The sequence below is a fragment of the Biomphalaria glabrata genome, chromosome 1 (assembly GCF_947242115.1).
Source record: "Biomphalaria glabrata chromosome 1, xgBioGlab47.1, whole genome shotgun sequence".
NCBI classification, from domain to species: Eukaryota; Metazoa; Mollusca; class Gastropoda; family Planorbidae; genus Biomphalaria; species Biomphalaria glabrata.
The window spans coordinates 30,651,012-30,666,563 of record NC_074711.1 but is presented as its reverse complement, the minus strand read 5'-3'; the positions used below and the strand labels follow the sequence as shown (position 1 = coordinate 30,666,563).

General features: G+C 34.5%; 1 protein-coding gene across 3 annotated transcripts; it reads left to right on the top strand.

The window, feature by feature from the left end:
• The first annotated feature begins 232 nt into the window (after positions 1–232).
• Positions 233–10,396, top strand: LOC106075045 (cytochrome P450 3A43-like). 3 transcript variants are annotated; one of them, XM_013235965.2, is made up of 12 exons: positions 271–541; positions 2,526–2,622; positions 2,890–2,942; positions 3,160–3,256; positions 3,400–3,525; positions 4,641–4,735; positions 5,438–5,589; positions 6,286–6,416; positions 6,555–6,686; positions 6,927–7,165; positions 7,430–7,573; positions 8,026–10,396. In XM_013235965.2, exons 1-12 carry the CDS (start codon positions 483–485, stop codon positions 8,951–8,953), a joined length of 2,253 nt encoding a protein of 750 aa, XP_013091419.2. In that variant the 5' UTR covers positions 271–482; the 3' UTR covers positions 8,954–10,396. The 3 variants fall into 3 exon arrangements, with proteins under 3 accessions (XP_013091421.2, XP_013091419.2, XP_013091420.2); XM_013235966.2 differs by lacking the exon at positions 271–541 and adding an exon at positions 594–725; XM_013235967.2 differs by lacking the exon at positions 7,430–7,573 and having other exon boundaries at positions 233–541.
• The last annotated feature ends 5,156 nt before the right edge of the window (positions 10,397–15,552 follow it).

Below are 15,552 nucleotides of genomic sequence, written 5' to 3'. Positions count from 1 at the left end.
AAATAACGTGCACAAACTTTTTACCAGAGTGAGTTGATATAAGCTTTGTAATAAAAGCGAATCAAAATCTTTAATAGTAGTAGCATATAAAATGCTATGCTAAACAATGACTTTGAATCTATAAAAATCAAATTGTTTTAAAATAGTTGTTGTCTACAAGAAAAGGTAAACTTGGGGCCAGTTGAAAACTGTGTCAATAGGTACTTACCAACTTTCTTTCTTCCACTTCATTACAGCTGCTATCTTGGGCATCTTACGTAGGACTACATCTTAAAGATATGTTTAAGTATCTACGTAGCCTTTGAAAGTTTGGATGAGTTTATACGAGAGTCAGTCACTAAAAACAAATTAGGTCCACTAATAGATTTTGTCGGGGGAGTGTTCATTGACTGGGATAGGGTATTTAAAGGACGATGCATACATGCAAGTCCTGAGCAGTGACATTAAATGTGTGATTCAATTCAGTGTATTCTTTTGAGAGAATGTTCCTCACATTAATATTGTTCACGTTTTCAACAGGGTTAATGTATTTATTTTACAGGTAAGTGGGGTTTTTTAAAATTTATTTTTATTTCTTCTCTCGTATAACTTGGTGCCTCACTTTTATGGGGGACCTCAGAACAGTGGACACCAGGTGGGAAGAGGCTTTAGACATTGCCAGTGACAGATCTTTGTGGAGATAGCTTTCCGCCCAATGCTCCATACGGCGCGGGAGGATCTAAGAAGTAAGTCTTATTAAAATTGCGTCAAGATGCGTCTGTTGAGAGTTTGCTAGATGGGATTTCGCTTTTAAAATGCAATTTTTTTTTGTGTGTTTTAAAATTCTTACAATGAGTGTCGATTACATTTTAAAATTGTATTTTATGGCCTCCCATCCATAGTTATTAAATATTTTAAAATGTAAGTTTTATAAAAACAGAAACAGACTTAACATCAACTGAACACATTTTCTTTGTTGGACTTTAAAGGCTATCAGGCTCCATAGCACTGGCGTTACATTATGCCAGGTTTTATTTTCAAACTTTTACTTCTGCGGGGTCTGATGACAAACGTATTCCTGCTTTTTTGAGATTGAGAAACTCATTCTCCTTGGATATACAATTTCTCCTCGGGTACACTATTTCTCCTTGGGTATACCATGCACTATTTCTCCTTGTGAGTATATAAATAAAATAAGTCAAGAAGTGGGTTGAAACGTGAAAGACAGTAGAGGCAGTAGAGCATTTAGCTACAAGCATGTATCTAGTTTTACATTATTATCGGTGTATATTGGTTTTACGTTACGACAAAAAATATCGTTGATCAATACTTTTAAACTCAGAGCTAATCGTGTAATTTGACTTTCAGTAAAACGAATGTCCTAGATTGTGAGCACCTGATTAGGCCTATATTTTAATAAATGAGCAATAAGAAATGCAACATTTCAAATGTAATTACAACCTTCACCTATCACTTAGTTTGTTGGACCGTTGGGGCACCACACAAGATCTGTTGACCGTCTTTTTTCATTCTTCTCTGTCTTTTGCCTTTGATAAGACCTCTCTCAATGAAAGGCCCTTACATTCTTTTATGTTGTCTTCCCATCGTTTTCTTTGTCTGTCTCTTTTTCTTGTTCCTGGTACTGTTCCCTGAAGAAAGGTTTTTGCGAGCCCTGAGAAACGTGTGATATAGCCATAGAGTGTTAATAGTTAGTAGGCCATCGTGGGGTCCGATCGCTGAACTAATTCTGTCTCTAATCTCTTCGTTTTTTATGCGATCTTTGTAAGTGGTACGTAGTATCTTTCTGTACCATCTCAATTCCTTTGACAGGATCATCCTTAGTCAGTGCCCAAGATTCTCAAGCATATTAGAATATGGCTAATGACCAGGGAGCGCATCAGTCTGATTTTAGTGTCGAGGGCTATGCCCTCGTCTTTCCATATTGTTTCGAGTTATTATATAACTTTACCACACTTAAATTAGCAACAAATCGTTGAATGGTAGGCCTATACACTTGACTCTTGATAACCTGACAGTTATTTGACTTGGGGAGTGTCGGATTACCGAGTACCAAAGGTTAGATGTAGGGGCCTACTTCAAAGAATTTAAACGTTTATGCCAAGAACATTCTAGATTTATTTTGATGTACCGGTAATAATATATTCTCTTAGACTTTAAAGGATTTGAAATAAACAATACACAAAAAGGAAAAATGTATTGATGTAAAAAAAACAAAACATGATTTCAACTTAAAAATTATATAATCTGTACGAAATAACAATTTAAGCATAGTTACATTCTAAAAATAGACGTACTATAGTTACATTAATTACATGAATTTATGCACACATTTTAAAAATATGAAACAGTGTGTTCATAGATTTCTATGCATACAATCTGTCATGCCTTTCTTTTCTTCTTGAAATGATCTAGGCCTATACATTAAATGTCGGATTACCAATCGTCAATTGTATTATTATAATATAATGTATTTAGGTTTGTGCACTTCACTTTTTTTTTTATATTTACTGTCTGAACACTTTCAGGTCCCGTAAAGACAGAATGACAATTTTTCAAAAGATGGGAATCCCTGGACCAGAACCCAACTTTTTGTTTGGTAATTTATTGGAGTTTCAAAAAGTGGTACGTTATGGCTTAATAAATGTCCTTGATATTTTTATATGATATAGTATAGGTCTACTTCTAAAAGTTATAATTCTTTAAGAAAAAATTAAATTAAACATTTTGTTCATTAATTGAAAAATTTATAGAAAATCAAAAAGAAATCACACTTATCAAGAATAAAACAACAGAGAACTACTGGCTATTTGTAAGGTATCTTTTTATTACATGAATGAAATTGACTTCCACTTCTTAATGTGTTTTCTTTCATTGATTTTGTTTTAAAAGCCTCTTTACAAAAAACATCAAGAATGGAAACAAAAATATGGAACCACATATGGGTAATTTTTATTTATTTGTATTCGATTCGATAATTAGCCTTCATTCATACTTCTAAATTAATAGTGCGGCCAAGCAAAAAATTGAATAAATGACGTTTATCAGGTTTATGTACAAGTTTAAGCCTACAGTATATGAAATTAGCCTGACTATTTTGTTTTATTGGATATTAATTTTGCAGTCCAACGTTTTAATACATTAACTATGTTTTCTGAACAGATATTACGAAGGCCCAACACCAGTGCTCGTGACCTCAGATGTCAATATTTTGGAAGAAGTTTTTGTAAAACAATTCAACAACTTCCACGCTAGAAAGGTAACAATACTCACCCGAGGTCATTGTTCCACTTTTACTGCAAGATAAATAAATGATCAAAATAGGTTACATAGAAATGGTAAGTATTAAAGAGGACTAATAGAACGGACTAGATTTACATTATTTATACCTTTTCTGATTAGCTTTGGCCAGTTCAGGTTGACCCAGACAAGGATGAAGATGTTCATATGTTTTTTGCAAGAGGCAGACGATGGAAACGATTACGCGGAGTTGTCAACCCTGCATTTTCTGCCGCCAAAATTAGAAAAGTGAGTTGAGTAATGAATGCACAGAAAGCAAATTGGATTTCTGAACAATTTACAGACTGAATTAGATAATTGTATACTATTTATTGGCATTAACAACTATTTCTTGTTGACATATAACATTCGTTTATATTACTAAGCTAATGATAATTATTAAATCGTTTCTTTCTTGTTTGTTTGTTTCTTTCTTTCTTAAAGTGGTTCTCATCCTTTATTTGTCTTGAACGCAATTAACATTTCCCACAAAACAATCATTGGTACAATGGAATAATTCCACTGCGACTTCATTATGCACTGTCGATAAAAGGCCGTATATTAACGCGAGCCGTAAATGACACGCGGGTATTAGCTTGGGCTCCATATTTTAGACGTCATGAACATATTTGGCCTCTTAAAAAATGCTCATAAGGAAAGATGGGGGACATTTTTAGATACTTATTTATGCTTTTGATTTAATCTCTCATTCACACCATATCCCTCTTTATTAATCTGACGAGTTCTCATGATGAGTCTTTCACTATTCAGATCTATCAGAATGTTGATTTATAGTTTTAAAAAAGTATGAATATTCATTACATTTAACTCTGTAAACAATAAAACAAATTCTGGACACATTTAACATTGTAAAACATATTTCGAATAGATCTGTTATGCCAAACTACGATCCGTGGTCCATATTGGGTTTAGTGAATTTTAAAAAGAAAAAAAGGACGCTACTGTTAAAGTGTTCTGAGGACCTTATGATATGGCCTTAGAGTTTAAGCATGTTTTATTTTATTTTTGACAATAGTTAGCAGGCCATCGTGGGGTCCACTTGCTGTATTAATCCTGTTTCTAATCTCTTCATTTGTGATGCTGTCTTTGTAAGTAATACCTAGGATCTTTCTGTAGCCTCTCAGTTCTATTGCTAGGATTATCTTCTCTATATCTGCAGTCTTATGTGTATACATGGGCGATGGATCTTTATATTGAAAATGCAATACGAAATATCATTACGGAGAGACTGAGTTACTTAGTCATTGAGTCGCTCTATATTATGCACACAATAAATTAGCAGATAGTTTTCTGAAAGGGGAGAAAACAAAATAAAATGTTGACTTTGATCTTTACGTTTCCAGATGACGCCAACAGTGAATGAATGTATCAACCATTTGTTGGATGTGATGAGAGACACTGCAAACAAAACGTCGCACAAAACCGTAGAACTCCTTGAGTAAGTTAGCGTATTCATTGCATGTGTACAACACAAAGTTATAGTGAGAATAGTTGGGTACAATGTATTGGACTGGACAAGTTTCCCAGTCTCGATGTGAAGCCCGGTTGAAACGTCAATTGCAGATGTTCATACATGGCTGCAACTCCATAAATAGCGAGCTTTTGGTGTCTCCGGTGTACAAAAAGTCAAGGAAGTGTAAACGAGTCATTGTTTTAAACAAGTTTATTGATCATCTTGTACATTTTCTAGCAAATGTTCTAATCTCTTCCGTTTGAAACTTTTATTTAATTAACAAAATTAATTATAAGTTCATCTTAGCGTCCTTAATAATGGTTCAGTTTATTGTGAAAATATACACTAGAGAATGAAGGAGATGTTGAGATCACTAAGAAGAGAAAAAAGAATGTATACATTTTGTACTATTGTAGGCTGAAAAGAGAAAAAAAAGTGTGAAGCAAGTGATTTGTGTTTAAAGAGTCATTTTATTATTTTAAAGCGAAAAGTCTTTAGAATAGCAATGTTAGCTATTTGATGGGAAAGTTTAACGCTAAATTATCTCCATTTCTTGTCCTAGAGTGTTTTCTCTCTCCGCCAATTAATCATCTTTTTCTAAGAAATGATTTTTATTCTTCAAATGTGTGACGAATGATTTAAATGTTGGTTTTCTTGAAATAAAATGTACTTGTTTTTCTTTATAAGCATTTTCCGACGTTTGACACTGGATACAATATTACGCTGTGAAGTTGGCATTGATCAAAATTCTCTGAAAAATCCCGATGATCCCATCCTTAACCATTGCAAAGGTGTCATTAACGACACTGTCAAAACACCGTGGCTTTTCTTGTTGGGCTGTAAGTCATTTGATCATTTCGTTCTATTAGTTCTAGTCTATGCTAGTTCTAGTCTACATTAGTTCTGTTTTAGAATAGTTCTGTTTAATTGTTTATAGTTCTATTCCTATTATTCATATCACTATTGCTCATTTCAAAAATTCGATGAGGCACCTAGAAAAGTTTTACAATGACAATGTTCCGTTGTAGGCATGTAGAAAGGTATTCTATGTCTCATTAGTTGAGCAGTATCCCATTGAAGACTAGTTGAACGGTACCATATAGTAAACTAGCTGAACTTTCGAAAAATATATTTAATTTCATTCGTTACTTGAATAGTTTGTGGGTAAAGAAAAAAAACGTCACGGCTAAATAGCTCTTGTTCACCGTATGTAGATCTATATTTACATTAAATAAAATACGGGCATTTTTAAAAAAAGATATTCGTCTAAATTGTGGCGCCTATTTTGTTTACTTTTTGTTTCCCTTGAGATTAAATCATGGCTACGTCATTGGGCTGATTATTAATAGGCATGATATCATAATCTTCTGGTAAATTTCATTAATTTCCAAAGAATCATTTGATCTATATAAATATGCAGTAGTTTTATAGTCTTTCGGAACGAACGTCTGCAAAAAACATTTTGTTTTAACAGCAGACGTATAAATAATTTAGTGTGTTACATTGTTTTAGAGTGTAATTTTACTATTTTCCAGTCTTATTTCCAAGCCTTCACTGTGTATGGATAACTCTCTACAAGTTTTTACACAATATCAAATGCAATTCCGCCTTTTGGCTGGAAGACAGGATGAGAGAGGTCGTGAGCATGCGCAGAACTCTTACAAATGTGAATACAAAGTTATTACTTTTACTTAAACAGATATAGAGTCTATTAGATACAGATTTTTTATTTAAAAGCAACTTGAAGTTTTATCTCTTGAATTACACCTGGGGAAAAGTGAAATACTTTGTCTTTGTCCTCTAGGAACATCGGAATGACTTGATGCAGCAGATGCTTGATGCCCAGTTCGCATCTGACAGTGTCAAGGACCTTGAGAATGAAGCATCTAAAATTAGCAACCCTTATAAAAAGTTTTTGAAATCGATGACCAACGAGGTAAAAATTGAAAGAGAGAGAGAGACAGAGAGAGAGAGAGAGAAAGAGAGAGAGAGAGAGAGAAAGAGAGAGAGAGAGAGGAGGGCGATGAAAGAAAGAGGGTAAATGTGAAACGAAAAATAATTAGAACAAAAGAGTGGGTGAGTATGCATAAGCCTGTTTTAGTTAATGTGTAGCCTACAATCTATTATGATGTATTTTTGTTTGTATACACAATGTTTTAATTTCATTCTTCTTCAGGAAATCGTTTCCCATGCACTGCTTTTTCTTTTGGCCGGTTACGAGACGACCAGCACTACACTTGCATATCTCTTCTTTGAGTTATCCCAAAATCCTCATGTCCAACAGAGGCTACGCCTTGAGATCATGGCCGTTTTGCCCCGAGGTTACCATACAATTGAGTATGATGATCTGAAACAACTCACCTATTTGGACTACGTCATTTGGGAGACTCTGAGAAAATACCCGCTAGCCAGCACGTGAGTTAATAAAATATTATGAATAAATAGTAACAGCATTCATTTCAAGCTAAGCACAGATAACAAAGGAGTCCTTATTAAATTACTACGCAGCCGTTAGCCTCTCTATATAAACATAATATTATATATATATATATAAATGTAGTTACATTCAGCTTTTGTTTCAAAAGTTTCTAGAAGTCTTAATTCTTTGAGAAATAAAGTACTTCATCTAAATGTAGTACAGAATTAATAATAAAATGACTGCGAAATGTTTATGCTCAGAGTGACAGCCAGGCAATGCATGCGTGATTGCACTGTTGGTAACATGCAGATTCCCATGGGGATGCTAGTTCATGCTAACTTGTGGGACGTGCACTACGACCCCACTCACTGGGGAGAGGATCCTCAAGCATTTAACCCTCTCAGGTATGATACTGACTTTCAAGGTCTATAGAAGTAGAGCACACGTATTGCAGAAATAGTAATCACAACAAATTTCCATCAGGATCAATAAAGCAGTCTTAGTCTTAGTAATATTCTTAGTTCAATATCAAGTCTCAAGAGAAGATTATTTTAAGAAGAATAGTGCCTTGAGAGAAATTTTTTATGTGTGCTAAACTCTAAGTGATGACAATAGATAGATAGATAAACAGATAGATTTATTTCGAAAATCTTTTTTTTTCTTGTTAAATATATTAAAAAGAATAATTAAAGACGTGTTTTGTTTGTTCCATGGGCGAGGAAATCCAATGATATTTATACATATTTTCTTTTCAAATCTAAAATTGATCACAGGCTACTACTCATCTAACCAGCTTAATATATAGGTCATTTTAAATAGATGTTATCTTAATACATTACATACGTTGTTTCTACAGATTTATGCCCGAACAAAGGAGAAAAAGGCACGCCACTGCTTGGATGCCCTTTGGGGGAGGACCAAGAGCTTGTGCAGGAATTAGATTCGCTCTTCTTCAGCTCAAGATGGTGGTTTCCAAAGTTCTTCGTGACTTTGACTTTTACCCGTCAGATAAACTCATCGTCCCGCTTCCACTGAAACAAGGTGCGACTATTTTACCAGCGGAAGGTGTTCATCTATCGGCACGAAGACGTGGTTCTGCTTTGTCCGAAGCAGGTCTAAGAAGAGGATCTGTGATGACCGGCATACCTTTGGCAGACTGGATAGGCATGAGACGAAAATCACTACAGGAAGAAGACTTTGGTTGTGAGATTAGCCCACTTGAACATAGTGATAACAACAGTAGAAAGTCATCACTAACAGAGAATCTCTTAAAAAGAAATGACACTGTAACTATTAGGCGCAACTCCAAAGAAAGCAGAAGAAATTCTCTTCTTGAAAATCAACTGACATCAGAAGCCAAGAGTCACATGCGGCGGGCTTCGGTCATTAAAGGAATAGAGCTTTTGACTAAAGACTCTGTTGGCAGAGGTTTGAAATTGACGGCAATCAACTTCGATACGAAAAACTATAAACATAATCTGTTTAACCTGCGTGATGTGTACTTCAATGGACAACCTGATATCGATAACACCATGGGTATACCAACTATGCCAGAAGAGCTCCTTGGTGAAATGCCACACTTGAAGTCCAAATCTGTACTAAGAAGAGGATCGGCAGTACCAGACCTCGAGTCGGTCAACGAGATTGAGCTTATAGAAAGTTGTAAGCCGCGAGAAAAAAACTTTATTCTGGAAAACACAATGGACGTATTTGATGAAATTGATGTCATGAAAAAATCGAACTTAACAGCTGAACGGCTTCACAAAAGACGAGGGTCAGGGTAAAACAAAATGTTATTTAAAGCCAATAATTAATTCAGACAAATTTGTAATGAACTCAAAATATTCACTTTTAGTCTTTGCAAATTGTAATAGTAAGAATATAAGGCCTATATTTTATAAAGCCAATTTTAAAAATATTATTTTACTCAGTTGTTTTTGCTTTTAACAACTTAAAACTTGATTTGAAAAAAAAAGGTGACTTTATTGACAAATAAAAGCCATGCAAAGTCAGGCTATTGTTGTTAATTCCATTATTTTAAAAAATTATGTTCTTATCTATATAATTAGTATTATTGTAATTGCTTTCTTACTAGTCTACAATTATTCATAAAGACTACACTATAATATATTTGATTACAATGTAACCGCCTGTTATTAGTTACATTATTTTATATATAATTAAGTAGACTGTTGTTTTAGTGAGAACTACTACATCACTAATTAATTGCATTTTATCTGTTAGATTATTGTATGTTCAAAGTGAAATGTATAGTATGTTACTACTTGCACACCATTGGAAACCATATATTGTAAATTGTTACTTTATAGTTGAGACTATTCTGTCCTGAGTTGACATAATATGGATTACACTATAAACCGATGAATTAAATATATTCATACTTTTGCAAATGTCCTAATCACGTCACTCAAGCTTTATTTTTAAAAATGTATTTACGAAATGAAGATGTCTCTATCCATTGCTTGGTATATAAAGTAAATATAGTAGGCCTACCTTTATTTTCTTAACATTTTAGCAGTGTTAGTAGCTCTTCATTATTTTTTATTCGAACATATTGAAACCGGAACACTCCTATGAGAATAATGTTTTTAAATGTCAAGGCCTGATAACACAGATTGAATTGTCCATGATTTGTTTCAGAATTTTGTTTGTTGGCGCAGTAAAATTGTAATTTAAGTTTGGAAAACTATGATCAAAAATGATAATCTTTAAGTATAAATCATTGTCATCAGATTTAATTAGCAATGTAGAATTCAAGATGATTGAAGTTGCTGCTGGTGTTGACTGACAATATCACGTTGTCGCTTCATGATTATTTCCCATTTAATTTTACAACTAGTAATCAAATACAAACGTGTATTCTTGACTTGGACTAGGTGTGCTCTAATCTCGGAATGTCATTTTCTGTAGTGGGCATGGAGCAAGGAATTTGGTCCAACATGAAACTGTTTTGTTATTTCATGCAACATTTTTCTTTCAAATATTTTCACACAGGGCTTCTCCATTAAGAAGAAGTCTAGATCTAGGTTGTATGCCAATTTTTTTTTCCTTTTTAGTTTTAACTGTTATGCTTAAGCTTCTATTCATATATTGATTTTTGAAAATGTTGGTCCCTTTTAAATAATTAAACCATTTATTGTCACAACAACTCAAAAACATGTTTTCACTTTGTAATTATGTCTAACCAATAAAATTGTCAATAGTAATTTTTTGTTTAGATTGATTCTTTGCTTGTTGATTTGGTTTTTAGAAAAAGATAAAGAACGAAAAAAGATAAGGTAAAATGTATTGAAAGAAAAAATGTTTCTAACACTTAGCACCCACACATGCGCTCGAACCACTAGCGGATCCAGAACTTTGGAGTGGGGGGGGGGGCGATTTTTTTCCAAACCCTAACGCCCAGTAAACCCTAACCCTTCGGCGAAAAAAACAACTCAATCATGTTGAGGCCTTTCTCTTGATAGCTTCGTTTTCTTGGATTTTTCGCTGCTTTCTCCTGACATCTACAGCTCATTATTCATCCTTATAAAAAAATTAACCTTTTGAATAATGTTTTACTTGAAAAATATTCTAACATGAATTTATAGGCCCTTACTACATTGCAAATAAAATAGATTTGTTTCTTGGAAAGATAAGATACCCAACATATTTAGATTAAGGCTTGAGGTTCGCCGCCGAAAACAAAATTAGGCTATTCGAAAAATAATATTTAAAAAAAAAAGCTCATTTGTAAGTGAGACATTTTGTAACTTTGTTTTGTTACAGAACTATAATTCAAAGCTCTAAACAAAAAATTTCGGAAGTGGGTGGAGAAATTAAGTGGACCAATTAGATTCTACTGTAATTTTTTTTTTTTTTTTTTTTTTGTGCATTTTTAGGATTTAAGCATAAATTGTGAGTGTTACGGTCGTAGCGCAGCACGGTGTGCATGAATAATGGTGCGAATTCGTGTAATGAATGGAAGGGATGTTAAAAATGGGGGAAATTGACAGGAAGAGGGATGAAATGTTCATGGTTACATAACTTGTTATAATATTAAAGTATTTCCTCTAGAATAAAACCTGAGGGTGTCTTATTATTTTGAATAGTCTTGTGTCGTAACAGTGAGTTATATTCCCAAATTTATTTAACTAGAAAAAAAATATCAGATGGAGTAAAGGTTGGAAAAAAGCGATTAGGAAAAGGATATTTAAGTTCAGAACTCATTTCAATCGTTCCTCTTATACTGTTCGTAGGAAATCTAAATTTTCCAGATCAAAGTCTTTTTAAAATAATTATGATAAATTCATGTGAAATTACATAAAGTAAGTCGCCATATTTGACTATTCTGTTTTAAAACGTTATGTTTTTGTCTGGAAAGGGGAGGGGCGGTAGAGTGTAAACGATTAATCCTCGCTCCTTTTTATATTTTCTGCTAATGATTGTAATTGGCATTAAAGAATAGGTGTGGGGCGACTCGATATAATAATTTAATTTATAGCATATATACATTATATTAGTGACAGATTTTTTTTTAATTTTGTAATTTCTTAACTATAATACAAAAAGAAAAAGTATTGGTTTGTCCGATGGGCGGAAAGCGATTGCATGTATCGCCCCTCCCACCTGGTACAACCCTTTTTCATTTTATACTTACTAATGATAAAATTTGAGATTAGAGTGTGTTCACAATCTATGATTTCTCCATAAAAATAGGACAGCCCCCCCCCCCTCAGAGGGCGAGAGTGGGGAGAGCAGTAGATGCAATCGCCCCCCCCCCTTTATCCCACCGAATCGGACAAGATACCAGAAGGGGAGCGACATAATATAAAAATTATATATTAATTCAACCAATTTTGTTCACAAACTATGATTTCTCCATAAACATAGAACCGCCCCCACCCCTTAAAGGATTCAGGTGGGAAGGGCAGTAGAGGTATTCGCCCCCCCCCCACCCAAGCAGCCAACAGGGGAACGGCATAATAATAAAGACACCCCCCCACTCGAAAAATTATGGGAGTGAGCGGGATTGATGCCATCGCCCCCTCACGACCCTACCAAATCGGCCATCATACTAGAAAGGCGGGGGGTTAAATAATTAGTATAAATTATTAACATAAGTAATAAATTCGTATACAAATTGTGTGAATTCTATACTAAAATTCGTCACCAATGTTCTCATAGTGAGCCCTGAATATTCTTTTCATGTTTGCAATTTATATTTGATGATTTAATGAAAAAAATCATTTTGTTATGTGTATGATCAGTACGAAACACTTCGTGTTAATAGTTAGTGGGAAAAAACAACTACCAAATGTATAAACCTATGGTTTTCTTGGCTGATACCGTAGAGCAAGGGCCACGCAATTTACATTTAGCGTATTACTATCAGTCATGACCCTTGTGATAGGCTTTTAAAAATATAGGACATAAAGGATTAACATATTTAGTGTATCATATAGGCCTACGATTGACAGACATATCATACTCTATTTGGGAGGAAAAATCACTTATAAGAATGTGTCGATTAATACTGAGTATTTTGCACCGTATATGTTAATAGGAATGTCAAACAAGGAAATCCTATGCCGAACTGGGAGTCGAACACTTAGTGAGGTTGTGACTGAGCGGCGCATGAGGTTTGCGGGACATGTTCTACGTCAAAATGAATTACGCACACCAAGAGTTGCGATAACATGGAAGCCAAAACGAGGAAAGCGCAAACAGGGACGTCCTCGTATTGCTTGGCGACACACCTTCATGGAGGACCTCAGAACAGTGGACACTGTATAATTTGGCCTTGGAAGCTCCACTATTAGATTTTGTTTCTTAGAGGAGTCTAATAGGCCAATACGGAAACAGAACAGGACGCCCAATGAGGTGCCAATCGGAACCCAGTTCATTCGTGACCTCCGATATCGAGTCGGTGTTGTGTCATTGCATTGGTGGGGATGGAAGAGAAACACAAACCTGTAATAATACAGAAAAAGGAGAAGGTTGCCACTGGTAGTTTGACCTCCGGCCTCGCCCTCTAGTCTAAGTGTAACAAATTGGCATCTGCTATGACCCTTTTTAGGCAGAAATATTGCTTCCATTCAGTCCAATAGAGAGGAGATTCTATGATTTTCATTAGAGTTTCAAGATACGTAAGTCTCAACTTTGTTTTACAAGTTTCGGACTCTCCATCATAAATAAAGATGACTAGGTCCTAGTTCAAATCTGCTGCTGAATGCCAGGGGATGGCGGCGGTTTCAAACTCGAAACCATCGTGAAGACAGTCCGAAGCGCATTGGTCTACTGCACGACCGGCAGACATCTTAATAAGACGCAGTCACTATTGTAGAACTAAGAACTGATCATAAGGCGCCATGAGTCAAACTCATCATTTAGAAGACAGTGTCAGGTTATCTATCAAATAGGGGGCTTAAATAGACAGATGACTATTATCTATCTAATAAATAGCAGGCTTACTATTTATCAAATAAATAGACACTGGCCTACTATCTATCAAATAAATAGACACTGGCCTACTATCTATTAAATAAATAGACACTGGCCTACTATCTATCGAATAAATGGACACTGGCCTACTATCTATCAAATAAATGGACTCTGGCCTACTATCTATCAAATAAATAGACACTGGCCTCTATCAAATAAATAAAGAAACCCACTAAATTAAAATAAAGAGAGGATTAAAAACTGGTTTATTTTTTTGTAAGTCAACTGCAAGCATACTTCAGACTACTAAATAGAGTTGTAAGGTTGTTCATTTGAAAGTCACTTCATCATTGCACAAACACACATGCAGTGGAGGCTAAGCAGGGCACACTTCATAAATACACAAACACTTATTTATTTATCTGAATCGCACTTTTCAGAATTGTTTATTGAAAGCTTGATTCAGTTAAGCGATAAAAGATAAAAACAAAGGCAAACATGGTTACGAAAATAGTTTGTGTGGAAACACAAATTCAAAATCTTTTCTTAACAAAGTTATAAAGACAGTTTGTATGAAAACACAAACTCAAGATCGGCCCCCGAAGTGGTCCACCCAGGCAGGTAAATAGGCAGGTTTCAATATTTTCAGAAAGAATGTCATAATGAAATTCTATGAAAGACAAATGACAGAAAAGAATGGAGAAAGATGGTTGACAGATCCTGTGTGGTGCCCCAAAGGTCCAGCAGACCAAGGGATAGGTGAACTTGAATGTGAAGTTGGGTGTGAACCTGGCCTAACTGATGTCTTATAATGACTCTAAATGATCTAATTGTTTTGTAAAGGGTCAATCTCTTATTCAAAGTCTCAAGAACAAAACATTTCCGTTAAAGGGAGTAATTAGTGTACATCTTGTTTTGTGTTCACGCGATAATATGAAAAACTACTTATTAATTGTTTTAAATTGTGTCCAACTTATTTGCATAGTAAATAGATTTTTTCTCTTTAAAAAAAAAGTTAACTTTTTTTTTGTAAATGTGGTATTTAGTATGATAGAACTTACATAAATTAGCAATACAATTGTAAAAAAAGTAAAAGTAAAGTTCCCCTTTCAGAGCTGGTGGTCTATAGGGCAGATGATGTTGAGATTGTGTGTTTATTTTATTAGGCCTACTATTAATACTGAGTAGTGAAAAGTTGTAAAAATGGTAAGTTATATATTTTTATGAAAAAAAAAAACAAAACAAAAAAAAACAAACAACTGCTTGCATAGTTAATTTTAAAAATTAAACTGTTCGTTTTCAGAAAAGAAGGAAGGATGTAGCCTTTGCATTAGAACTTTGAACCATTTAAAATATGATTTCGGACGACAGACCACACAAAACTAATAGAGGCTATTCCCCTTTCGTGGGTCGCTAAAAATGACGTTCTTGTTTGACCTAATTGCTGAGAAGATATGGTTTTTAGTATAACAAGAATAAGTATGTGGTCCTACACGAGCCTTTATGAGCATTATGATGGTAGTCCGTTCTGAGATTCAAGACTGCAAGAGGCTTACGTAAAATGTTCTTTTCAGTCCCTGGTTTTATTGTTCCATTGGTAATTCAATAATGTTGGTCTATCATTTTGTAAGGACGGCAGAGGATGGAAACGGGCCAACGGGCTAGGTTGGAACTCGGGCCCCTTGAAGTGACCACATTTCGAAGCGCATATCACTTGTGAGCTACTCTACAAGCCCTACGTCATCCCTAGCTCAATTGTTTATGGGGGGCTACAAGTGTACATGTGCCTTTATGCTTTGAGTCTTATATAGGTTGTTTCTTTTGTGTTTTTAAATTATAGTTCAGTGTTTTATTTAGGCCTATTGTTACTTTACGTTTTACTCTAAAAAGAGTCTGTAAATTAATTAATTTTACAAATGGTTTACTTCAATCGAATATTCTT

What these genes read in the sequence shown, in the direction of transcription:
- LOC106075045 (XM_013235965.2), top strand. Translation starts at nt 483, where the DNA reads ATGTTCCTCACATTAATATTGTTCACGTTTTCAACAGGGTTAATGTAT. An exon ending in CTGCCGCCAAAATTAGAAAA is followed by an intron (nt 3,526 to 4,640) that starts GTGAGTTGAGTA and finishes TTACGTTTCCAG; the next exon opens with ATGACGCCAACAGTGAATGA. An exon ending in TGCGCAGAACTCTTACAAAT is followed by an intron (nt 6,417 to 6,554) that starts GTGAATACAAAG and finishes TTTGTCCTCTAG; the next exon opens with GAACATCGGAATGACTTGAT.